Source organism: Rattus norvegicus, chromosome 10, assembly GCF_036323735.1.
Source record: "Rattus norvegicus strain BN/NHsdMcwi chromosome 10, GRCr8, whole genome shotgun sequence".
Taxonomy (NCBI): Eukaryota; Metazoa; Chordata; class Mammalia; order Rodentia; family Muridae; genus Rattus; species Rattus norvegicus.
Window position 1 is genome coordinate 9546819 of NC_086028.1, and position 27427 is coordinate 9574245.

General features: G+C 42.7%; 1 protein-coding gene and 1 long non-coding RNA gene across 21 annotated transcripts in view; one reads left to right on the forward strand and one right to left on the reverse strand.

The window, feature by feature from the left end:
* The window catches only part of Rbfox1 (RNA binding fox-1 homolog 1), a 2095840-nt gene that overhangs the window by 888010 nt on the left and 1180403 nt on the right, over window positions 1-27427 (reverse strand). For all 18 annotated transcript variants that reach the window (XM_039085817.2, XM_017597207.3, XM_017597209.3 and 15 more), the window contains one exon: window positions 26355-26402. In XM_039085817.2, coding sequence (XP_038941745.1) covers window positions 26355-26402 — 48 coding nt within the window. The remainder of the gene's footprint in view (window positions 1-26354; window positions 26403-27427) is intronic.
* LOC134480751 (uncharacterized) lies at window positions 554-26503 on the forward strand. Of its 3 annotated transcripts, XR_010055517.1 has the most exons (6): window positions 554-730; window positions 9409-9732; window positions 9827-9925; window positions 12062-12181; window positions 22550-22736; window positions 26380-26503. It is a non-coding gene; the product is annotated as an uncharacterized LOC134480751 (long non-coding RNA). The 3 variants fall into 3 exon arrangements; XR_010055515.1 differs by lacking the exon at window positions 9409-9732 and having other exon boundaries at window positions 556-730; XR_010055516.1 differs by lacking the exons at window positions 9409-9732; window positions 9827-9925; window positions 12062-12181 and having other exon boundaries at window positions 563-730.

Consider the following 27427-nt stretch of genomic DNA (forward strand, 5'->3'; position numbering starts at 1 on the left):
CTTAACCAAAACACAATTTCCATTTGATAAGACAAGCCAACTTCCTTTCCTCTCTCCATAGTGGCATTTGGATGAGAACAGTAGATCTAATCTCCATAATTAATCTGCACCAACTCCAAATGCTGTCTAATCTCTTAAATGTTTTGTCAAGATAAATAGAATAGAAAATTGATTCACATCCCAGCCTTTTCTCTGAGTTAACAGAAATTGAAGAGTGGCACAGTAGATAGAACACTGACAATAGATGGAACATTGATGATAGAATATTGAAAGTAGATAGAATATTGACAATAGATAGAACATTGACAATTGTAAAACATCGACAGTAGAGAGAACATTGACAATAGATAAAATATTGACAGTAGATAGAATATTGATAATAGAATGTTGACAATAGAACATTGACAGTAGATAGAATATTGATAATAGAATGTTGGCAATAGAACATTGACAGTAGACAGAGTGTTGATAATAGAATGTTGACAATAGAACATTGACAGTAGACAGAGTGTTGATAATAGAATGTTGACAATAGAACATTGACAGTAGACAGATTATTGACAATAGAGCATTGGCAGTATGTGGAACATTGACAATAGATAGAACCTTGACAGTATGACACAGAAGCAGACAAGAGAGCAGTTTAATGGAAGCAAAAGGCTCAGCAGGGAGTAGAAGGCCATGATCCATAAACATGAGAAGTCCCCACCTTGGATCTGAGACTCAAATGGTAAGAGTTTCCTTTCATATCTCTGTACCTAAACATACTGTCATATGTTTAGGTTCATATTGTCAACTTGACAGGATCTACAGTCACTTAGGAGATAAGCCTTTGAATATGACTGTTTCTTAGGTGGGTTAAATAAGATGGGAAGAAACTCTAAATATGGATGACAGTATCCCATGGGCTGAGGTCCTGGACTGATTCGTGAAGGAGAAAGCAAACTGAACACCAGAAATATTTCTCTCTGCTTTCATCCTCTCAATGCAGTGACCAGCTATCTCCAAGCCCCTGCCATGAGGACTTTTTGCCATAAACTCTAAAATCATAAGCCAGAATAAACCTTCCATTTGGTTGCTTCTTATCAGGTATTTGGTAACAGCAATGAGAACGACAATGGTGCAGTGACAAATGTGTTCACACACCAAGAAGGAATGAAAATCAACACAGACAATAATACAAGGCATCTTCACTCTGTCGTTGGTGCACTGGGAAGGACCATGTCAACCATGGGCAACAGAAGATGAGATGGTCCACATAGAATCTGAGAGAGTAGCTGATACAAGGTTGACACCAAAGGATTGTTGGGTAGCAGCAGTGATGGGGGCTGTTCATGATGTTGATGACAGTTGAGAGGACAGTGGCAGGATGGGTTGGGAGGGAAAGAAGAAGGGTAGGAGACAGGGAGGGAGGGACATGTGGACGGAGGGAGGGAGGGAAAGAGGGAAGGAGAGAAACAGCTTATTTGTAAACTGCTTGCTCCACCAGCCTTGGAACCTGTGTTCAGTCCTCAGAATTCATGTAAAACTCTCTGACACAAAGGCATGTATCTGGTGCTGAGTAAGCAGAAATACCCTAGGATTTTTGGACAGCAAAACTAAGTCACCTGGGGAGTACCAGGCCAGTGAGAAGCCTTATCTCAATAAACAAGGTAGACAGATTCTAAGGAAAGATACCTGAGATATCTATCTATGTATCTATGTATGTATCTATCAATCTATTGATCTATCTGTCACACACATGCAAGAGCACCCGCACATGCTCAGGCTCAATCTCATGCACCTGTACCCCACATACAGGCACATACACATACATACATGCACAAAGAACTTCTCACATTTACCATGGGTTCCACCTTCCTCAGTTCCCATCTCCCTGGTATATGCATAGAGTTGCTCTGTATAAAACCTAGAGGAGCTTGTACAGGGACAGGAAAACATCTTCCAAGGAGGTTACCATGTATTTCCCACATGGCTAACACTGATATTAAAGACGGGGCTGGAGATTATTTTTTTTCCTGAAACCTGCATCCCTTTCACTTTCTTGATATCTCTGAAGACACAGACGTGTCACCAGGCTAATGAGCCAAAGGAACATAACAGAACCCAGAGAAGAACTGTGGGTGTGGCAGGAGCAAGGCCCTTGTTTGAGCTCTACAAACAAGGAAATATTTCACCCCCAACCATGACCCACCTGCCTTGCTAGGTTGACAGGTATTACCACAGGCAAAAGGGCAAAGCCTTGATGGTTTCCCTGTGTATGTTTCCAAGTTAAATAAATAGAGATTCCATAATGTAAATCTATACAGGATGAAAAATGTAGGCTAGGGGACTTCATAATTCTTGGCTTATGTTTTTTCTAAAGTAAAGAAAGAAAGATGATAATTCTCAAGATATCTTGAGCTTAGACATACTTTTGCTGGTTATCCTAATCCTCAGAATATAGTTGATGTGACCAAGTTAATTGTCAACCCAACAAAGAGTGTATTCTCCTGGTAAACAAGCTATTGCCATGCCCGTGAATCGTCTTCACTGTCTTAGCTGAGGTGTGGGACTGATCTTAGTTGTGGGCAGATCCATCCTCTGGACAGGGGATCCCAAGTTATTCAAAACTGAGATAGCAAGTTGGGCACCAGATAGCATGTGTTCCTTGCTCTCTGCTTCCTTACTATGGCTACAATGTGACCAGCTGTTTCAACTCCCTGCTGCCTTGAATTGCCTGCCATGATGGACTGTACCTTGAACTGTGAGCTAAATAAACTTACTCTGCGTTAAGTTGTTTTGTAAGGGTATTTTATCATAGCAACAGGACAAGAGCTCAGTTCACTAATCAGGCTAATTAACATTCCCAACCAACTAAGCAGGTAATCAAGCCACTGCTTCTTAGTATTGGTCAATGATATATCACACCAGTGTAGTCACTAATGGCTGCATCTGGGACCAGTGGTGATTAAGGGTTTCTTAGCTCTCACTTGGGTTCCCTTTGTTCAGTACAAATGGGTTGCTATTTGCCTCCTTACTATTAGAATCTTTTAGGCAAAATCATTTGTATTGCCAGTAATCTCTTCTTTCTAGAGAATTTGGAGTGCTCTCGTACAGCTGACAGTAAGAGGATGTGTGGCCTGGGTGGTGAGTCTGCCAGTGTAGAAGCACACACCTTACCATTGTTCTTTCTTATTCAGGGACTGCAATTTAAAAAGAAACTAATATATATATATATATATATATATATATATATATATATATATATATATATACTAAAAGGTAGTATTATTTACCATGTTGATAAATGAACCACTGTTTTAAATCATGGGTAATGAAATATGAGTTGTAGCCTTATTTGTCTATATATGTCTGCATGTGGGCAAAGATTCATGAGTGGATGGTGCATGTGCATGTGCTTATGTGTGCGCGTGTGTGGTTGCATGTTTGTGTGTGTGTGTGTGTGTGTGTGTGTGTGTGCATACAAAAGAAGTCCAGAGAAATCTTCAGTTCTAATCTCTCAGATGTTCTCCAATCATTTTTTGAGAATGACTAAGCTTCTCATAGGCCTGGAACTCACCAAGCAGGCTACCCTGGGCCCCAAGGAGCTGTCTGGTCCCCACTCCCTAGCTGAGATTTCAACTGTGCACCATCATGCTTGTATTTTTACTGTGGGTTCCAGAGTATCTTACTGACACAAGCACTTGACCAAGTGAGCCATTTTTCCAGTCCTATCTCAATCTCCATATACCAGAGACTCAATTCAAGTCTAAGGACATACTTTAATGATTTTCATGTCAGCCAAGGATAACTCTCCTTGAACAAAAATAATACAGAAACAATCAAACAAATAAAACACTTCAGTTTTTAAAATTTTACTCAAAGAAGATTAACTCGTTTGCTATCAATGCCTGAAACTAATGTTCTATCAGTTTGTTCTTTGGCCTCAGGAACAGTAAACACTTATGCTTTGTAGCTGCCTCTTTTCATTTGTTATCTACACACTCAGGAGCATGGCATGAAGGCAGCCTTCTTTCTGCAGCTTGGAAGACCACCGCTCTTGCTGGGCCAGGCTGTGCAAGTGGTCTTCCTGTAAGGAGACAGAAATAAGACAGCTTGTCCCAGCTTATGTCCACCTTGACAGTTTCAATGAAGAACCACTCAGAATGAAAATGATAGACATGTCACAAAGCACATCAAGAGGACTTTCATGACAGCTGTCTCCAGAGAGAGTGTCTACACACAGGAAGGAAGCAGCTATCTGAAAGCACGAAGACCATTTATAAAGGACATTATCACCATCAGACAGACATAGCTTGTGGGTCATCTCAATCAGTATCTCTCAGGTCATAGTGAAAATACCTTTGTACACTATTTGAAATGCAGAAGAGAAGATGTTCACTTTAAAAGATGATTTTCCTTTCACTATAACGATAAACACGGCCCATAAGCCTAGCTAGAATCTTCCTGATGCTGAGCTGCCCCACCTGTACTGGTGCATATGAAAACTGAGAGAGTCTGGAGGAAAGCTCCAGCTGTGATCAGGCTTAAGCAATGATCCTGAAGTTGTAAAGCTTTCCAGTCAGAATCTGCAGAGGAGCACCTGGTGGACTGTGAGGCATGCGTGACCTCTACTGGTTCTAAGTATGAAGTCCAGGTTTTTATTTACTTGTGCTGGAAATAAATCATCTTCTAAACCCTGTGATAATTCTATAAATGCTTTGTGCAATTAGCCGACAGCCCTATTCCTGTCAACACAGAATCTGCATGAAGGAGTTGGGGGGAAATGTGCAGTGCAGCATCCATCATGGAGCAGCCTCTCCAAAGTACATTGTGGTTAGCAGGTGGAATTTTCTGGAGCTTCTCTTCAGAGATGGGTAACATGGCAGAGAAATCTCATGCACACGCTGTTTTTCTTGACCATTGGCTTTCTATATATTCCTTGACAGTTAAGTTGAGCCCACATGATCTATTCTGCCTGACGATCAATAGAAGTATCACTTGGCTTCATTGGACCAGCTTATACTAGAGTAGGTATGAGCCCTCTATCTGTCATCCTGCTGACATCACTATCCTCTGAAGATAAGACAAAGAGGTTGAGGATGTGGTTTAGCTTCTGCTGTGCCTTTTTAGAATGCACAAATCTTTGTACTGAATCTCCAATACTACATTTTGAAAAAACTGGGCATGGAAATTCACACCTATAATCCAATCGTTCAGGAGTATCCTAAATAATAAATCAACCACAGCTCAGGGTTCAAGGACACCATGGGATACATGAGATCCTGTCAAAAATACACAATAACTAAAGGCTTCAGAGAAGGAAAAACCCTGACTCCCAATATCTTCTCTGGTAAAACCATTGCCTGGAGAACTGTTGTAAACTGTGCCAAGCTTGTCAATATTAAACCACCCAGGTATCTTCATGACACGGTAGCCATACTGAACTGTTTCAAGGAATACAAATCATCACTGGGACACAAAACCAGGAAATCATGGAATGCTCACTGTAATTGAGTTCCCATGGATGTCCCAAGATTTAAGAAAAGACATCTTTCCACACATGTGATGTTTTTCAGGAACCAGCTACCTGCCCTTCCTCTCAGTAACACAGAGATCTGGCAAACAAAGCACACACTGCCTCTGCATGATGATGTGTTATCCCAGTCCATATAATGAGTAGAATCTACATCTGCACTTGGCAATCATGTTCATGAAACCCATCAATGGTAAACATTCTTTGAAGGATGGTTCATCTTTGTCCTGGACATACAGAACAATGGAATCTGCAATGTTAGCAAGTCTATGAGTCTCTAAGGTGTGAGCTGGGATTAGGGAGAATCATGGTGGGGGAAGCTGGGGGCCATGGGATGAATTAGGACAAATACATAAAAGGTTGCTTATCCCTGCAGTTCTGTTTCTCTAGGATTTAAGCAGCAAATGTCTACCTTTATACCACAACATGGTGCAGAGTGATAACTGCTTTCTGGGGGGATGGCTCAATGGAGTCTGCTGTTGTCGCACCCCTCTACAAGAATGCATTCTCCCCTGTAGTAACTGGAAATATTCCCAAGATGTATATAATTTCATGGATGGTAGAACACCAATTTCACAGAACTTAAATGGCACAACCATGTCATGCTTAAATTATGCAAAAATAAGCTTCATGGAAGGGACAAGGGAGGCGCGGGCTGAGAGATGTGGGGTGTGCTGTCATCTGCATGCAGCCAGATGGCCCACGGGGCTTCCGGAAGCATCCACCTAGCAAAGGAAGAGGGGAAGAGGCTTCCAATAACACAAGCAGGCTGCAACGTTCTCATACAGCTTTCCTGCATGTGGTGCTGGTTAGGGTCTCTGCTGATTTGAGACTTGCCTGGGGGATGAGGCAATTCTGATGGTGGGTGCCAGACCAGTTCAAAGACAGAGACGTGCTCCTTCTCATGTGCGTCTAACATGGAGGGGATAAGGGTTAGCACTGCTGTAGCTGTGGGGCTTACTTGAAACAAGTCCCAGTAAAGCACACGCCCCATGAATGTTTTCTGAGAATACGTTTTCATATATGGTCCACTACACCTCTTCAAAGGTGGGATGAGCCTCTTTTTTCCACAGTAGAATTCATCTAATATACAATAAAAGAAAGAGTTTTTAAAAACAAAAAGCTATGTGATGTCAGTAAGAAAGCTCAGCGGGTAAAGGCACCTGTCATTATGTCTGATGGCCTGAGCTCAATCCAGGGGACGTACATGGTAGAAGGAAGAAACCAGGTGACGATGTCCTCTGACCGCTACACTTGCACTGTGGCCTATGCACACCCAAAAGCATGTACACAAATAAACAAAAAATGTGATAGAATTGAAACTAAAAACACCTACCAACCGAGGCAGGGCCAACTGAGGCAGGGCCAACTGAGGCAGGGGATTATTTTGGACATACAAGGGAAACAAAACAGGTAGAGTCTGTGTTGAACGTTTATGTTCTTTGGATAGAAAAAATAGGATGAAAATAAATCAGTTTAAATTTTTATTCCTTTGCTGTTTTTATTTCGGGGAGAGGGTCTGCTCTTTGTGGCTACTCTCTTACCTCTGACTTTTATTTTACAAGAATGATTATAACACTGCAGCCCAGGTGTGCTGGCTTGAATAGGAATGACTCCCATAAGTGTTATATATTCAAATGCTTGGTCACCAGAGAGTGGAACTCTTTGGCAAGGATCAGGGTGTGTGGCCTTGGTATGTCACTAGGTGGGCAAGCTATGACACTAGGGATAAGCTCTGACATTTCAAAATCTCAACCATACTAACTAGTGCTCTCACACGCTCGCGCTCTCTCTCTCTCTCTCTCTCTCTCTCTCTCTCTCTCTCTCTCTCCCTGCCTTGTGCTTGTGGATCATATGTAAGCTCTTAGCTAGTGCTCCAGTACCATGGATGCCTTTCTGCTGTCATTCTCCCCACCATGATGATCATGGCCTCTACTACCCTCTAGAACCATGAGCCCCAGATCAAATGTTTTCCTTTATAAATTACCTTGCTAAAGCAGTAGAAAGTAACCAAGACAACAGCTGGCCTGGAACTCACTTTTTAGCCCAGGTTAGTCTCACACTTCCATCTCCCTGTGTTAGCTTCCCAGGTGATGGAGTTTGGAGCCTGTGTCCCTATGTCTGCCTTAAAATAGTGACTCTTGGACAATGAGACCAACATACACACAATTATCCCTTTACATTTCAGGATGTTTGACATGTTCTGGAAAGAACATGGATGGCTTTTATTTCATGAGAAAATATCTGGGATTATTTTACTATAAGAGGGATTTTAAAAATTAAAAGAAAGAAGAAAAAGAAAGAAACCCCAGGACTTTGATCGACTTACTCAAAATTCTTTGGACATTATTCAATTTACCTAAAGTGCTAAAATTGATCAATAAACCCGTGTTCCCTCCAACCCTGTCCATTCCTTCCCAGTAGAACTTCAACTCTGTTACAACCCATATGTGGCACAAGCTAGCAGTGTTTGTTTTTTGTGTCTGGTTTACATATCTTGGTGTTCTATGCCCTGATTCACCCATAGTGCTTCAAATGGTAGGACACTCCCCTTTCCCCTCCCCCCTTCTCATGTGTGTGTGTGGGGGGGTGTGCGTGCTCATGCACGCTCACTCATGCATTATCATGTCTGTGCATTCCTGTGAAGGTCAAAAGGCATCATCCTCAGGGGCACCTTTGAACAGTGTCTGTCGATAGCCTAGAGCTCACCTTTTAGAATATATTTCCTGGCCAGCGAGACTCAGAGTTCCCTGGAGTTACAAGTGTGCACTATCACACTCAGCAAAGTTGGGCATGACCTCAGCTGGTTAGGTATGACCTCAGCTGGTTGGGTGTGAGTTCAGCTGGTTGGGTGTGAGCTCAGCTGGTTGGGTGTGACCTCAGCTGGTTGGGTGTGACCTCAGCATGCTTGGGTGTGACCTCAGCATGGTTAGGTGTGAGCTCAGCATGGTTAGGTTTGAGCTCAGCTGGTTGGGTGTGAGCTCAGCTGGTTAGGTGTGAGCTCAGCTGGTTGGGTGTGAGCTCAGCTGGTTGGGTGTGACCTCAGCATGCTTGGGTGTGACCTCAGCTGGTTGGGTGTGAGCTCAGCTGGTTGGGTGTGACCTCAGCATGCTTGGGTGTGACCTCAGCATGGTTAGGTGTGAGCTCAGCTGGTTGGGTGTGAGTTCAGCTGGTTGGGTGTGACCTCAGCATGCTTGGGTGTGACCTCAGCATGGTTAGGTGTGAGCTCAGCATGGTTAGGTGTGAGCTCAGCTGGTTGGGTGTGAACTCAGCTGGTTGGGTGTGACCTCAGCATGCTTGGGTGTGAGCTCAGCATGGTTAGGTGTGAGCTCAGCTGGTTGGGTGTGAGCTCAGCATGGTTAGGTGTGAGCTCAGCATGCTTGGGTGAGACCTCAGCATGGTTAGGTGTGAGCTCAGCGTGGTTAGGTGTGAGTTCAGCTGGTTGGGTGTGAGCTCAGCTGGTTAGGTGTGAGCTCAGCATGGCTGGGGATCAAGATTGGGTCCTTGTGCTTTCAAAGCAAGTTCTTTACAGACTGAGCCACTCCCAGTCTCCTAACTACACACTGTTTCTGAGATAGGAAAGCAGTATTGATGCTATCCTGTTGCATTGGTGAATGTGGAGAGTACTCTAAAGAAAGAAATCAATGAAGATATAACTTGTGCTTAGTGCATGCAGACCACCTAGCATTTCCCCTGCCTTCTCCCCTCAAGAGACAAAGTGAACAGTTCCAGGAGACATGGTCTTTTAAGGGAGGCTTCTGCTTCCACGAGAACGGCTGCTTCTGAAGCCTCCATGATGCAATTATTGGGCTGGACAGCTCATGGTAATTCGTTTTAGGGGACTTGACTATCATGTACTATTTAGGATGGTCTTCCATTTCTTCCTCCAGGGCCCTCCATCAACTTCTAGGACAGCAATAGAGAATCCCGCCTCTAGCCTGCACAGCAGCCCTTTATCTCACCACAGTCAGCAGGCTTGCTTTTCAAGGACAGAGGCCATTGCAGTCCCAGAAGTAATTGATAGCTCCATGCTTCCTTCCACTGCAGCAATTTCGAAGATGGCACAGGGCTGATGATGTTTGCAGGACTAAAGTTCAGGGGGTTGGCCCAGGCCAACAATTGATTGCTTTTTGATATTCCTTCTCCTCTGATACTTAAGCTGGGAGAAGGGAAGGGAAACCATCTGCCCTCAGTGGCTGCTCAGACAAATTAAAGTAAGTAAATAAATAAATAAATAAATAAATAAATAAATAAATAAATAAATAAATAAATAAATGATATGCTTAGCCATACCTGTTTTCCTTTTAGCTAATTAAAACAGTGTCTGGCGCCAGGCAATGGTTTCTTGGTTGCACACTGCCACCTACTGGCTGTTTGAGCCAAGACACCAGCAGCCCACCTGCTCTGGTAAGATAATTAGCATGCACATGCCCAGGTGTGTTTAGATTCAGAAGTTAAAATAAAGCTATGAAAACATTCAAACCGCCATGAAGCTATAAGGAAATTCAACGACTCCCACACTGCACAAATTAAAATCCAGACATTTAAAGGGGCCACCGCAGGCTTGTCAATAATAATAACCAGCATCACTCCTCTTTCTCTCTCTCTCTCTCTCTCTCTCTCTCTCTCTCTCTCTCTCTCTGTCTGTCTGTCTGTCTGTCTCTCTGTCTCTGTGTGTGTGCATGTGTGTGTATGTGTGTGTGTGTTTGTATGTTTATCTGTGAATGTACGCAAATGTAAAATGTCTGTAATACTACCTAACATGTATATTAATTTGAACTTCATAACTTGAATTATATTCAAAGTGATTCACATGGCAGAAAATATATGAAATATTTTCCATAAGTGACATATTATACCTATGTACATGTACATGTACATACACATACACGCATTATGTGTGTTACATACACATACTGTGTGTGTGTGTGTGTGTGTGTGTGTGTGTGTGTGTGTGTGTGTGTATGGTTTGGTCTTGTGCTCTCCCAATGTGCAGCAGGCTTTAGCTATATATGCCCTCAGCACCTCAGAATGTCTTTTCTAATGACAGATTTCTGTATAACTACAAGTTAGTTACCATACTTAAAAATGAACTTTATAGAAGGTTTATGCCCAGCAGCATCATGTCTCAAAGGATACTTAAAGCCTTTACAATATTAATCCCAGCACTGTCTTTAGCTCAGTCCCTTTTGTCTCTTTTACTTTACAAAAGCATTTTCTTGGTAGCTTTTTTTTTAAATCCAGATCTGTGTGATCATGCGAGAGAATGTGTGTGTGTGTGTGTGTGTGTATACACATGCATGCACATGTGTGCACATACATATGGAAGCCAGAGGTCCATGTTAGCTGTCTCTTTCTCTACTGCTTTTCGTCTCATATCTTTTAGACAGTGTCTCTCACTGTACTCCTCAACATGCTTAGAAGAGCTGGCCCTCAAGCCCAGACTCTCCCATGACTGCTTCCCAGCTCTCTGAGTACAAGAGCATACCTTCTTCACACGTAGCATTCTTACATTGCTGCTAAGGATGCGTCACAGATCCTCATGCTTGCATGGCACCACTCTACTGAATAAGTCTTATCCCTCTGTCCTCACTGTTTGGTTTTGCTAGGCTGCCTAACCAGCAAGACCCAGGGACCTGACCTCTGTGTCTGCAGTCCTGGGAGCAGAAGAATGCACTACCATATACATACCACCTTTCTATGTGGACTTTAGGGCTCAAATTCACGTCCTCATGCTTGTGCGGCAGGCACTTTGCCAAGTGACCTATGTCTCCTTTCCTTTCCTTCATCCTGCTTTGTTTTGAAAATACATTGTAGAAAGTTCATACTGGAGCACCACCGAGACAATGCTATGCTCCACCAGTGAGCTTCAGGTGGGAACACTTTTGCCCCTGTGGGACATATGCCCCTCTCTAGTGACAGTCTGGGGGTTCAAAATGGGACAAAGGGAGACTCATGGGTAGAGCTCAGGAATTCTGCCATGCACTGGTCTCTACTGGCAAGCTTAGAGCTTGAAACACAGGGATGAAAAACATGTCCAGTATAATTAACACCAAATTCCCAACTACTTTCCCTTTCCTAAAATTGAAGCCCTTTCTTCCCCCAAGCTGCTTTTTTTTTGGCTAAGGTCTAAATAGAGCAATAAAGTGGTGCTCAGAAATGGCGCCTCTTGTGCCCATCTTTCAGAACTGCACCCAGGAACTTACTCAGAACAAGGGTGCTGAACTGGTCTGTCAGCAGCGACAGGCAGCAGGCACTCGCTCAGTGATGCATCTTGATGCTGTTCACTCGCCTCACAACTGTGAGGAAAGAGTTACAGAGAGATACGTTATATGACTAACATAATCACGTGAACACCAAACATTTAATTTACTTGACAAAAGTGTGTTGGGGGCAAACTGGCTTTATGTCCTGACTATGGAGAAGACAGAGGAGGGGTCTTGCTCCTAAGTAGCGTTGTTGGTTTTTTACATATTTAACCAAATGACTAAAATAAGTGCATTCGTTATTTTGATTGGTTTTCCTGCTGAACGTCTTACGGAGATGGAGGCCACTCATGACTGTACAACCCCGCTCTGTCAACAAGGCCAAATGTTGCTCTTCATCTGCCTCTGGGCTGTCCGGTTGCATCGCCACATCTTCCTGTGGGCAGGTCGCCACCAAGTAAGCAGAGTGCAGCTTTAACCAAGGTTGGGTGAAAACAGAGGTTTGGTGGCTTGATTTGACATTTTCTCTAAGTTACTAAAGCTCCAATTAGCCTAAACCTGCATCTGAATTTATATTGTGACGTTTGCATGGGAGCTAATTGAATTCTGTCCTCACCACAAAGGTCCAGAATATTCAAGCAGTCCGTTCAAACACATACAAATAATTATGTAAATATACTTTTAATATGAGAACACTTACAGAATAGTGTATCTAGCCTACGTGCTGTTTTTTTTCTACCTTCCATGGGGAAGCACAACCATTTAGATTAAAATGATAAGGGCGTTCATCAGATAGTGCCTGCCATGGCCTGTTTCCTGGTAAATCTAACTTGCACAGTGGAAAAGCAGAATGCACGTCTAAAGCCCAACATGTATAGTTACTGTAAATGAGAACCTACCACCTCATCCATGAAGAGGTCAAAGAAGATGCAGAGACGAAGGGAACCAGTTGCCATAGTTACAGTCTCATCAGTCCCTGAGAATATGAGAAACTCCACCCTAATTGCAATCTGGGTAGTTTTTTTTTTTTTCTCAACCAATGTTGAGATGGTGATTCTTTTTCAACCCCATCTTAAGAATGAGGATATCATCACAAGGCAGACAGAGCAGATTCCTAAGACGTCTTTAATTCAGCCTCATGAAGGAATGCACTGAACCATGTTCCAGCCCAAAGTCTAAACTCTGAACTGCCCAGCCTGGCCTCTCACATACAAACATTGCTTTAATGGGCTCTGCGAGTGTACCAGGCAAAGCTCAGAAAGTAAACGCTGAGAAGTGTGGCTTTATGAGAAGGGTGCTTGTATTCACTCAAAAAGAAGATTCTCTCTCTCTCTCTCTCTCTCTCTCTCTCTCTCTCTCTCTCTCTGATAAATTAACAATCCACATAGAGAAATGAGAAGCAGAAGGATGGGAACTGACACATACAAACAGGAAGAGCTTGGCTTCCTCGGGAAGCATGAGGAATGATGTGCATCTCCTTGGATGACTGGGTTGTCAGTTTGTACTTAGGTGGTTCACTGTTTCTTCATTCCCAGTTCTTGAGCTGAGGGTGAACAAAGCAAGTTGGAACTATTCAATCCATTTATACCCAGCACAGACAAATGACAAAGCTACCTCCTGAAAGAGAAGGGACCACTGAAAATGTTTGCCCTCAGATAGAGAAGCAGCATTATACCTATAACATCCATCTCAACCCCAACGGGCCTCGCATCTCACATCAAAGAAGCTTTTTCTTGTACTCGGAGAAACTGCTGTAGACATCTACAACTGGTTAAAATACAGGGAGTAACTGTAGGCTTCCCAAACCCAGGCGGTTCATTTCTAACACAGCCCATATACCTAAGACTCAGAGAAACCTCAGAAGGGACAGAAATAATGTAAGAGTCAAAGAACCTGGAAGTCTGCTGCTACACAGTATCCTCTGGGCATAACAGGGAGATTTCAGCTATGGAGTATCAACACTATGGTTGTATAAAGAAGAAATGCATAATAATCACATCAGTTGATGTGATATGTATGGGAGGAAATTTCCATAGTCCGCCCCTAGATGAAGACTTGTAGGCACTCAATGGCTTCTGAAAGAGAGAAAACCAGTTTACTTCAGGAACAAGCTCCCAATGCTAAGCGGCTAGTCATAAATGCATGCATATACATACATCAACTGGACTCAGTAGGACATACGTATCTCTGTGTATGTATATCTGCACATGTATGTATGTAATATATATATGTGCATGCATATACATGCGGGTATAATGCATATATACATGTGTGTTCCTGTATATGTACATCTGTATGTATATATGTGTGTGCATACATGTGTATGTACATATATGTATATGTGTGTATATGTATGTATACATATATGCATGCATATATACACATACATATACATATATACATATACATATGTATAAAGAGGTCATGTATTCTAGAAGGAGTAGGAAGAACACCAAAGAACTGGATGTCAGAGAGGGAACACAGAGGGCTAGAAATGATGTAATTATTCTGCACTCACGTGTGAAATTCTAAAAACATAAATTTAAGAAAATAAGACAAAAGAAAACAGAACTATTTCTTTAAATTAATGAGACTAGAAAGAATAATCCTGACATAATTATGAGGCTTGGGAAGGTAAACTGAGTCCAAGCCCTGAAGTGACTCAGTGATACTGAGAAAAGCCCTGACAGGTTGTCCCCTCCATTGTCTCCTCCGTGACAGGAACACATGTGCTATGCACCCAATGTAACATGGCTTATCCTCTGGTCTCCTTGCCTTGTGCTCACTGAATTCCTCTCAGTGGCCTCCTATCAGCTATAATAAACTTTAGGACACTGTCTGGCAATATCAAACTGCAAATCTTCCACAAATAGACTCTCAGATTAAATGAATTGAAAACAGCGCTATTCCTCACTTATTAAAGACTTGCTTGCTATTCTGTCTGCTGGAAGCTCCATTCTCTATCCGTTCTCCATTCTCCATTCAGAGAGATTAGCGAGCGTGCGAGCAGTGCTGGAGACAGAGCAGCTACACGCAGAGAATGGTTTGAAATGGAGATTATATTCTCACAGTGTGATTTGTTTCTGCTCCACAACACGCCCTGCAGCACCGCCCAAATCACTTTCATTTCAGACGGGAAGAGACTTGAGTTTCATTTGGAAACACCCCTATAAGCCACTGGGCCACCAGGCTTCAGCTGGCCTTCTGGATGAGCTACGCAGCAAGCCCCATCACCTATTCATGGGCAGTGATTAACTTCCAGAGCTCAAACGGGAAAAGCGAGAGCTGCTCTCAATCAGTTGAAACCTCCTACTCTGGCTTAAAGGATTCCTCTCATCCATTCCGTGCATCTTGGGCCTTAGATGTGGTATATATTACAAGTACATCATTAAGGGAAAAGCTAGCCTATGATCTTTCCTCCAAAGATAAGAGACTTTGTTATCGGAAAAACCTCTAGGGATCTTTTGGTTTTTATTGCTGTGTTACTTCTAAAATTTTGTTTTAATTGGCAAAATAAAGGAAAGAAAAACATAGATTGAAGTACCATTTATCATATAACTATGACTTCTCATTGTAACAAAACCACTTGCCATAGACAAGTTGAAGAAGGAAGGGTTCATTTCAGCTCACAGTGTCTGAGAGTTTAGTCCATCACGGACATTAGCAAATGCTTGGCAAGGGCAGCTGTATACTTCACAGCAAGCTGGGAGCACAGAGAAAGAACGTTAACATATATCCGGCTTTCCCTTTTCTCCCTATTTATTCTGCCTGGGTGCTCAGCCAGTGTGTAATAATTTTCATACAGACCACATAGTGAAAATGTATAGGATAAAAGGAAATATGTTAGTAAAATGAATTTCATTTCTTCTTCCTGCCTTTCCCGGGAGAAACGTATGGCTGGTGTCACATATCTTCTGCACCAACCTACAACAGATCTTCTATTTGTCATGCTCAACCTGTCCAATAACATATGACAACTCTTCCCTAAAATTATAATGCACTAGAAGCATTAGATGGTTCAGGTGGGAAAGTGCTTGTCCCACAAACATGAGACTCTCAGGCGCCCATGTAAGATGCCGTTGTGGAGGGGTGTACCTGTGAGCTCCTCGCTGGAGATGTGGAGAAAGGAGGATCCCTAGGGATTGCCTGTCAGCCAGTCTAGGCAAATTAGAGAGAACTGAGCTAAATGAGATACCCTATATCCAATATGAGCTGAAGAAAGATAAAGGAAGAACTTGAGTGGCGGTCTCTGGCCCCTGCTCACATATGCATACACATTTGCATGCCTACACATAGAAGTACACAGCATTTAGTGGGCAAAAGTCATTGGTAGGCAAATTGTTGCTGTTTCTTGTTCGATGTCCCTATGTATTAATCACCTTTGATGTCACAAGATAAATACTTCACTACCTTTTAAGTGAAGGAAATAAAGCAAAGATTCCCATAGCCTGTCAGTCCATGGATTGAACTATCCAACGCTATGGTGGCCCAAACTTTCCCTAATCAAAGCCAGACTTTTAATGAGACTTGATCTTTGATTGAAAGGGTTAGACTGTATAATGAACTTCTGGGTCATTACACTGCTCGAGGCCTAATTTTTATTTAATTCCAGTTCCCTGATGTTTGTGGTATGGAGTTCTTAATTTATGTTGGATCTTTAAAACTTTCTCTTTTGGGTCTTTGATGTCAGTTGCCTTTTGGGGGCAATAAGTCCATTTTGAACTTAAGCGTGATAAAATCAAAACTCCCGTCTCCATAGAAACATACCATTTTCTGTCTATATTTTTTAAAGTATCCACGTTCCTATTGGCCTTTTGACCACTTATTACAGAAGGACTTTTAAGTAATGCAAAGTGTGTTAAGTGTCCTAAATTTGGGGGAGGCCTGGATGAGCAATGGACTAGCTGCTATCTGGTCAAGCAAACTTTGATGCAGGATGTACCTTGACTACCTGTGTTATTCAGGGTCAAAGTCACCTTATGCCTTGTGGTGTGAATTTGTTATGTGTCTGCATGCCAGACATACATGTGTGCACATGTATGTGGTATGCACAGGAAAGTGAGTTGATGTCTAGACAGGGTCCAGGACTCTGCATGAATATGGCAACCATCCCTGCAGGCCCTTCCTACCCTATGCATGCCTCCCTGCAATGCTACTGCAATCCCCTGCAACGTACCTGATGATGGAGAGATTGCTTTGGCCAAGGGCCCATGACCTGACCCATGTGGGGTGGGAATTATCCGTGCATTGCAGAAACAGCTTGGAATGTATAGGAAAGTAAGAGAATTTGGGATCCTTTAAATCTTGGCGGGCCTCTGTCCAAGGACCCAGTGACTAGAATTTCCCACTCTTTGTGTACTAGTCTCAAGCATAGCTACATGATTAAGAAGCCTCCTCAGGTATCCTCCCAGCCCTTTGTAACATGGTCAAGTAGAAATGGAAACATGTATGAATCACATGTGTCTGGTATGTACATGTAAATGCATATTCTGTGTGAACATGTGTCTGCATATGTGCCCAGCAGTGCATACACATGTGCATATATGGTGTGTACTTGTGTAATATGTGGACATGAGTGTAAAAGTGCTTCATACATTTGCTGTAGGTGTATATTCATGCTACACAAGTATGTGTACTTGTGTGAGGTGTGCATATATATGCACATATTGTACATGCATGTAGGTATGTTTGTGGGAAGCCCATGATTGATTTTATAGGCTGTTCAGTTCTGTTAGAGAATGATTCAGTTTCTCAGAGATGCTACAACAAATTATCATAATCACAGCCTAGGGAATTTCCCTAAGGTTCTGGAACCTGGGTGCCTAAAACCAGGGAATCAGGAGAGAGCTGATCTTTCTTTGCTTTTTCTGGCTTCTGACAATGGTGCTCTATTGTGCGATCATTGGACTGAATCCTCATCACTCTGGCCACTGCCTATATCTCCATTATTGGTCCCCTCTTCTTCATGGACCCAGTGTCTCTGAACCACACCCTACCTGATTCATGGCCACCAGAAGTCCATGAAGCTATTATGCACCTGTGTGAGACACTGTCAGAAATTAAACTAAATACCTTTATTGCTTTCCTCCCTGCCTTTCTCTCTCCTTCCATTTCTCCATTTCCCCCTATTCTGGAGCATTCTCTCCCCTCAAGAAAACAATCCTTAGTTTAAAGCAAAAAACAGAAAATCTGCTAAATATATAATCTCAAATGTTCTTCTCAAACATCTACACACACACACACACACACACACACACACACACACAGAGAGAGAGAGAGAAATCAGACAGAAGTTAAGCATGACTGCTTGCTGCTAATCCATGCCCTAGAGAGACTGAGGCAGGAGGATTGTAAATTCATGGCTCGTCTGTACTCCATAGCATGATATATTACAAGAAGTAAAAGAATTAAAGAGAGAGGGAAAGAGGGAAAAAGACAGACAGACAGACAGACAGACACAGAGAGAGAGAGGTACAGACAGAGAAAGACAGAGAGGGACAGTGAAAGGGAAAGCCACGTGATGGATGTATTTATTATATTGCTTAAAAATTACTTCACAATGCATATGAATATTGACCTAATATGCTCATGCCTGAAGTGTACAAAGATTTTTATTTTGTAACTATCCATCAAGAAATCTGGAAATAAGCTAAAACAAGTGCATACCAACAGAGAAAGCCTGGTACATTGATTTTTACAAACTCTCCACCCAAACTTCAGAGGCATGTGCTGCTGTGTACCTGTGCGCAGATGCAACATCCCAGTGGTACACCTCCCCCAGCCCTCTCCCAAGTTCTGCTGATGTTGCCTTAGGTCCCATCAAAAATCATTTCAGCAACCTAGTTGCTGAGATGGATGGCATCATCTCAGAGGTTTCTGACCTTCATCAACAGGAAAAAAATTCAGCTGAACTCTGCAAAAGCGCCAGGACAACATAAATCACGTTTGGACAGCCTGTGCTTTCTATCTAACACGTGAAGACACCCAATCATACATCGAGACTGGGATAATAAAATGTACCAACAGAACAGAAAGAAAAATTAATTAGCGCTCACTCTGCTCATCATGTAAAAAGAAACTGGCTTTTTTTTTTCCTATTAAGAAAAAGAGATGGTAGAACTGTCCTAAAAGAAAATAGCTTGCAGTTAATTAAGCATTTCTTAAATACATTTTAATTCAGAGTTTAGAGAAAAAAAGCATCACTAAAAATTATACAAAGGAATAGTCTTGCTTCTCTTAAGCAAAATAAATGGTGAATGAAAGCAATAGCTGTAATTAATAGCATTAAAATGCAAGCAACTGAGCCCCAGTTAATATGTAATTGTGGAGAGAAGACAAACCATGCTTTTAAAATTAAGGAATCAAAACATAGTCCTGTTAATCTGAGGCTGAAGTCAAATTGCTCATCACCAGAGTGGAGTCAATAGAACAGGCTTCTCTGGAGTTCATGCAAGGATACCTGACAAAAGGCTTTTATTTGTGAGATCTTTAAATCGTGCATTATCCATGAAAACCTCTGTGCTTTGATTGGGTGTAAGTCTGTAGTATAATAAGAAAAACAGACATGCTCAAAAGATGGGATATATGAAGAAGAGTCTTCTGCTCTACCTTGGGCTAAAAGTACAGGACCTTTGGATTTGTTTCAGTCACAGTTTGACATGTTTGGTGACAGGAAGTGTCTATATATAGCACATGTAGTGCTGCTGCCATCCCTTTATTCTCCTCAAGCATCTCTAATCAAACACACACTCAATCTTGATAATAAGAGAAAAAAGCATGCACAGTACATATAGTGTTGCTCCAATTCCTTTACCCTCTGGAGATATCATTAATCAATAAAACATCATTAGTTCCGGCAAAAAAATTATCCATATGTAACACATAAACCACTGCTCCTACACCTTTACCCTCTGCAGGCATCCTTAATCGATCATGCGTTTGATCATACAGGAGCCCTATTCTCACTTTCCGTCTGCTGTTACCAAAAATTAACAAGTTTGAGACCAGATTTTGGCACGTCCATAACCAATCAGAATGGAAGCCACTGCAAGGGTGCCTAGCAACCCTCTCTGCACAGCCTTATCCAGACTGGAAAAATCTACAAGATGCCTGAATTCTCAGTAACTGGGAACTTGAGATACTGTGGAAGCTTTGTTATTTATTTTGCTGTTTACTGACAGGTCCCACATGTACCCTCTCTGGTCTCGCAAAAGGGTAACACACTGAGTCTATGTTAAAATACAGACGGAAAGTAGGGCGGCAGTAAACTGGACAGTGGTACCTACTTGCAGTCCCAGGTAATCTGAATCCTGAAAGAAGAGGGTCTTGAATCTCAGGCAAGCCTGGGCTGCAATATTATTAATCAAAATTAACAATTTTGAGACCAGATACAGCTATTCAGAATCCCTGTCTCAAAATTTCAACAAAACATCATAAGCTAATAAGGTAACTCTGGGAACACAACCCGATGCCCAGCCAAAAAAGCAAGAGACTCAAGCATGTCAAGGCATGTCACCAAGCCTTTGGTGACCACAGAAAGTGTCCCATCTTTATTTCCATGTTCTTGTGGGCACTTGAAGAACTAAACAGCCAGGAAGCTGCCAGGTTTGGCGTTCAAACCTTGGCATTTGAGAACCTGAGCTAATAGGCATTCTGCTAGACCACAGTTCTGTGGAGTGGCTCCTCATAACCAGCCTCAAGGACAAAGAGGTGCATGTATCTGACAGCCCACTCCACACTCCACCACTGCATACTGTGGGGTACATCTTGGCTAGCAGCTCTGCCAAGTGTGCCCAGTGTTCCTCATCAGCTGACACTTGGGTTTCTGGCCCATGAGGGATTATGGAACTTGATACCACAACCCATAAAATCTCCATCAGTTTCACAAAATTCCCTAAAATACATGAAAGAGAGATGCCCCCTAACATCTCATCCTCAAAGTTACGAAAACTCAGACGTAAAAGACAGGCACCCAAAGGCATCTGGTGCAGAGATTCTCTAATCTATAAAACTAACTCCTAGTCCGACTGGAAAGGCAAAAACTGGCAGTGACCATCCACCCTGATGAGCCTGAAGTGCCCATGGATTTATGACTGGGACAATACCTTGGTGTGAGTGGATGAGAGGAAACAGCCCAGGAAGGTGTCATGGAGTATTGTTTTGTAATGGCCCCAGCTATTTCTGCTCTGTTGAGAATATCTATGAAGGTTTTTATGTATGAAAGCTACTCATATGCTAGAAGGAGTTATGCTTGAGTGCTGTGCACTGATTTTGTTTGACTTTCTTTCCCCACAGGATTGTATAATAGGAAGTGCAGCCTAGTGGTCATCAGTCAATGCCACACTCTCACCTCTCCCTTCACTATCTGAGGGATCCAAGGAATGTTTACCAATCCCCTTCCACCTCTTGTCACATTTGACATAATTATCTGGCCCACAAGGCTCTTAGCAAATGTTTGATAAAAGATTAAATATGAAAGCACTAAAAACTGCCCATGGCATTCTATAAGTGTCAACTAGATGCTGATGTTATTATCTGTTTTTTTTTCCTCTTAAGGGAAACCATTTACAGGGCTGGGGATGAGATCAGCAGGTAGATACGTATATTGATATGTCTAGCATACTTGGCCTCCTGGGTTAGATATCCACTACTACATAAAACAGAGATAGTGGCACTCACCTGTAATTCCAGCAGTGAAGGGATAGATACAGGCAGGTCAGGAGTTCAGGACTGTCTTTGGCTCCTCTGTGAGTTCAAAACTAGTCTGGGATCCATGAGATGCTATATCATGATTATTTCTAAATGGAGGCAAATATCAGGCTGTATGCATTTGGAATTAGCTATGTATGACAGCAATGGTGGCTGAGGACAAGTCACACCCTTGGAGAACCAGCTTGAGATACAAAATGTGAATGATCAGAAAATTCTGGGGACATAGAGAATACATAGATGGCAAGATCATGAAGGAGCTGACAAAGTCCTGAACAAGCAGAAGCAGCAAATGGATAGACATCATATGGTCACGAGAATGTGTTTAATCCTCTGATCCCTCTGCAAGACTTTACAAGAGTGCATGGATTTGTATTCTGTGCAAGGGATTGTGGTACTCTTGTACTTATTGGGCTTCCTTAGACTGACCTGACCTACTTTCTTCTCATCTTCAAGCTCAAATTCTGTTTTCTATTGTATCCGGAGTCCCAGGTCTTAGGACCACCATTCATTTGTCATGATGCTTGGCACAGATATCTACCTTTGTACCCATTCTAGGATTCCACCTGTTGTGAGGCTTTTGTGGGAAAATATAGGCAAACATCTACTCAAACTAGATAGAATGCAATGACATACCAAATAAATAATTTGACTGAAATCCAACAAGTCAAAGTAAAGGGATTGTCAAGTTTATTCATGGAACATTAATGAGATCGCTGCATCAACAAAAAGACCACCCCAGCATGGGTTAAGACTCAAGACTTCTTCATCCTTAGAGCTCTGATCTATTTCCACTACAGGACAGGAATGGACCTTCCATACCTGCCAAGACAGCTGATCAAAACTAATTGTCTCTCTTGTACATCATGGGCTTGCAGAGATATATTCTGAGTGGGTAATGCTAAGCAGAATAGATCAATGTCTCTAACCATCACACATTCAAGCTCCCACAAAGGAAACTTGAGCTATAACTTTCAGAACCACCCAAATTCTTCCACACAATTGTCTAGCAGATCAAAAGCTATTTAGCTGCTCCAGGCCAGGTACCAAGTGGGAAGTGGAACCCCTGCCTGTGTTTACAGCCTTTGACAAATGGTCTCTTGTCTTCTCCTGACAGACTCTCCGTGACTGATGCAGGAGCCTCTATGCTCATCACCAGAATCACTGTCCTCATCATGGTCTGAAATTCAGATGGATTTTACACCACAAATAAAAATGAATTCAAATGGCTCAGCTCCCCGAGAAGGAGCACAGGTGCTATGATGTAATGCTTGTGCATCTGTACACAGCCAAGGAGGGGTGAGGTGAGATGGGTCACCTTAGCTGAATCCACATCCCTCCTTTGTCATTCCTCTGTGGGGAGGCATCATCCACAGTCCAGTATCAAGGAGTGGAGCGCCACACTCCGTATGCCTATAGTGTGTTCCAGTGGTATCTTACAAGACAAAGAAGGAGATGGAAGGGCCCCTTCCTGACGGGGATACAGCCTCAGGAGCGCTGCTAATTCATATGCTCATAGGTCACAGGAACAAAATGAGACTCTATCTCAGTATCTACCACGAAATTTCCCATAAACCTCAAGGTGAGGTTTCCCAAGTGACAGTGATCTTTCTGCTGTCCCAAAAGAAACCAGACAGCCAAGATACAGGAAAGCAGGAGAGAAAATGAATGCCTTCTTGCTCTGCTGAGTCTCCTTTCGGGGGCCACTGAGTTCCTCGTGTGGTCAAAGTAGAGAACCAGGTCCTGAAAGTTGTCCTCTGACCCTATATTTGTGCACACACACACACACACACACACACACACACACACACACACACACACACGATGTACATATGATATACATGTGATATAACTATGGTATATAATATAAAAGAGATAAAATAAAAATGTAGAAATAAAAGCATCTCACAGGTTGGGGATTTAGCTCAGTGGTAGAGCGCTTGCCTAACAAGCACAAGGCCCTGGGTTCGGTCCCCAGCTCCGTAAAAAAAAAAAAAAAAAAAAAAAAAAGCATCTCACAGGGAGTTTTGACTAAGTGGGGACTATCATGGTTCTTCCACTTATCCCATAATACTACAGAGCAGGGACTCATTTCTCAATGAGCATTACTGTCTAGCCAAAAGGAACAAAGGAAGGCTTTACCTTGGAAGAGGAAGGCCTGGTGGCTCATTCGGTAGGGTGCTTGCCTGGCATGCACAAGCCCTGAGCTGGTTCTATGGCACCACATTATTAGGCCATGGTGGCATAGTTAATATATCATTCCAGCACTCCAGAGATAGAGGCTAGAGAAAATGAAGTTCAAAGTCATCTCCAGATACACAGAGTATGAGACCAGTCTGGTCTACATAAGACAAAATCAAGAACAAGGTGCATGGGGAAGAGGGCAGCAGGAGAGGAACCATACTGAAGTGTTGATATTTCAAAAAAATAAAAAACTCTACCAGTGAGAAATGCAGTGAAGCGCACAGGCCAAGGTGGAGATGAAGGGGCAAAGCCTGTGGGAAGAGAGAAAGCAAAGGAAGATTTAAAAGCAAAGATAGCGAAGATGAAAAGAAAAGTTATTTTTGGATGCTACAAGCTCCTGCAAAGGCGTGGGGATGGGGGGGGGGGGCGAGCACTGTCCAGTTTTCTCCACTTACAGGAGCTTAGCTTTAGAGAAATGCTTGACAAGCCTCCACCCAAGGCCCTCAGCAGTTGTGAAAATCCACATGGGGCCAAGGGACCATTGCTTGTGAGGCAGGTTTACTTATTATTGTGGCACCTCTGTCATCCCTTGTCACTTAGTTCCACTTTATTAAATTACTGATCTTTCCTGAAGCATTTAGGTTGCACAGAAGGGGACATCGGGGCACTTACACATACCAGAAGAAAGTCCATCTCTTCAAATTTATAAATCACGGTAACAAATTATACTTCATCGTAGCAGAAGGGCCGTGGTTCACTCTTAGATACAAATGATAGCCACTCCAGCGGCTACAGCAGTCACCTCCCTATGTGGATGCAGGCTGTGCCTCCAGCAGAGCATCTAAAGGGCATGTGCTTTTCTGGTGAGGCTGGATGTGCTTCCCTTCTGGGATGCTTGGATTTTGATTAAGACTTTTGCATGAAGGGTAAGAACTCCAGGAGATACAACATCCTTAGCCAAGGAAGTGTAGACCTAGCAGGCTTCTCTTTGTGCACATCAGGAGGACCCATCACTAGCTGCTGCAACGGTTGGGTTTGTTTGCAAGCTCAGTCTCTGGGAACAAGTGAAAAAACTTTCAGAAATGCTTCCCCTAACATTCCCAACATAAACCAAGTGTATGTGGAAAGAAAAGACTGTGTGTGGGAATGTATGATTGTGTGTGGGAATTTATGCTTGTGTGTGTGTGTGTACATGTGTATGTGTATGTCTGTATGTGTGCATGTACATGGGCGCACAAATGCGTGCATGTGTATGTGTTTTTCTCCAGAAGAATTGAAACTATGTAGAGAATGACCCTGTACAACTTTCTCCCCCAATAAGCATCACAGATAAGCCATAGAGCCAGGTATTGGTGATGATTAGATAGACTACAGACAGTGAGGGCAGGCAGAACAGAACCAGAGTGGCTTGGAAATCCCAGAACATATTCCAGCCCAATTATCCTGTTAACGATAGAGCTGAAGTTACTCCTTCAGTGCCTACTACCCTGGTAGCTTTCAAACTTTATTCAGAAACTTATTTCTTAAACATTACACTGGATAACAATACTCTTGTGGACATCATAAGCTCTTCCAGGAAAGGCTGAGCATCTGAAATGGGTAGCCAGCTTGCTGAGCACAGTGATATGCTCAATGGTAGGAACAGTAGGGAAAGTCTATGAGTGTATATGTCAAGTAAGTGGCAAGTACTTGTGTCCTAGCCAGAGACATCCACATATGTGCTCACCTGAATGCCCTCTTCCAGCACATGCGACACTTCAACATACACATGGGAGCAGAACTCTGCTTAAGCAAAACTGTGGTGTAAGCACAAACTGCTGTCGTGAACACTCCATAAATCCGTGAAGGCAATTGCTTCATATTGACAAGCAAGTCCTTTTCTGTGGAGTCATCTGATACATTCATCTGAAGATGTCCTAGCCATCATGAAATCATTGCTCAAAACCTTGTGTTGAGATAATGACCACACTGGGCCACAATAGTTCCATTGCAAAGAGACACCATTGCCCTAAGCCCACAGATTGTGTCAGGAGTAACCAGGAGCTCCATGCCCAATGTTCTTGCAGCTGTACCTCCTCGGGAACTCCTGTGAAATTTGCTAATAAAGAGAGACTGAGAAAAATGATCTGACAATTGCTTCTCCTGAGGATACCAAAGCTAATGGACAAAATAAATGGGTGGGAAACGCATATATGTGCTAAGTAACCCTCCACTGGTCTCCCATCTCAAATAGGAAGTCACTGCTTATGAGGATAGGTCCTGGAGGAAATTAAGGTAAGCTCACTTTCAAGTGAATGCACATGGATCAGATACACATAGCTCTGCCTTCAGATTCCAGTCACCATCTATTCTATAGTACTTGTAGTGTTATACAATGGTATATATCATATGTAACATACGGTACACGCATCAAACATCAACCACATTGATTTAAATTTTGCTATGACGCATAAATAAGTTATTTCCTTCTGAAAAGAAGAACAATAAAATAAAAACCACAGGTGCACACTCATAAAATCTAAGCATATTGCACACACACTCCTCTCCACAGCCATTAGAAACAACACAGGCTGTGGGGGAATAAGATGACAGAGAGTTCGAGCTGTATCTGTCTGCAAGTGTTAATGCACAAGTCACCTCCATATCAGGGTCTGGCGAGGTGCACCTGGAACTCTCTGGCTGCCATTACAACATTGTTACTGTGTTTGAAACCAGACAGACAAAATATATCGACTTACCTTTCTGTCCTCTGTCTCCACGCAGTTACTGCAGTCGGCTTTGATATCCTGGAGGAGGAGAAAGAGCAGGAGTCAGATTTGTACTTGGAGGACCTTCTGTGGTGCTGCTGAGGTGCCCTTTATATTAATAAAAGATCACACTCCCAGCAGCTCTTTCTCGAGTCATTGCCCTTTATGGTAGTTTTTGGAAGTGTACATGGTGGTGTTTGCATTAGAGGCATATGAGTGTTGTAAGGAAGCTTTATTACAAGCAGATGAGGGGCGAACCTGAATGCTATGGGTCAGAGATCAGTAAAGAGAAACTGAGGGCCATTAAAATTATCTCTCCGTTCCCCTAGTGCCTCTATTTGTATGGAAAGGGGTTTTTAAAGGAGATGTAATGTACTCTCCTAGACTGTCATATGCAAATATATCCGGCTTCAACACAAGCCATCACTATGTAGTTATTGGTTTTGCTCATTCAATCACCTTCCTAAATCATCTCTATCCAACCATCTACATGTTCATCCTCCCAACCATCAATGCATCCATCCACCTACCCACCTGTCCATGAGTCCATCAGTCTACCTGTATCCATCTATCCCTCGATCCATCTGCCCACTCATCCATCTCTCCATTTATCCATCCATCTAGCTATCATTCGATCTCTCTTCCCAACTATACTTTTATCCATTTACTCATCTACCCATCTGTCAGTCTGCCTGCTTGGCCATCTACTCATCCATGTACCTATCTATCTATCCATCCATCTGTCCATTCATCCATCTTTCCATCCATTTGTCTGTCCATCTGTCCATCTGTCCATCCATCCATCCATCCATCCATCCATCCATATACACAGTCACATACATATACATGCACACATACATATGTTCATCTATCTGTCTATTCATCTGTCAGTTCACCCACTTGTCCATCTATCCATCTACCCTTTGACCTGTTCATCTACCTGCATGGCTGCCTGCCCACCCGCCCATCCGTCTATGCACTCACCATTCATTCATTTATCTATCCATTCTTCACTCAGCTGTCACATAGTCAACTATATTTGTTGCCTTCCTGCATCCAGTCAT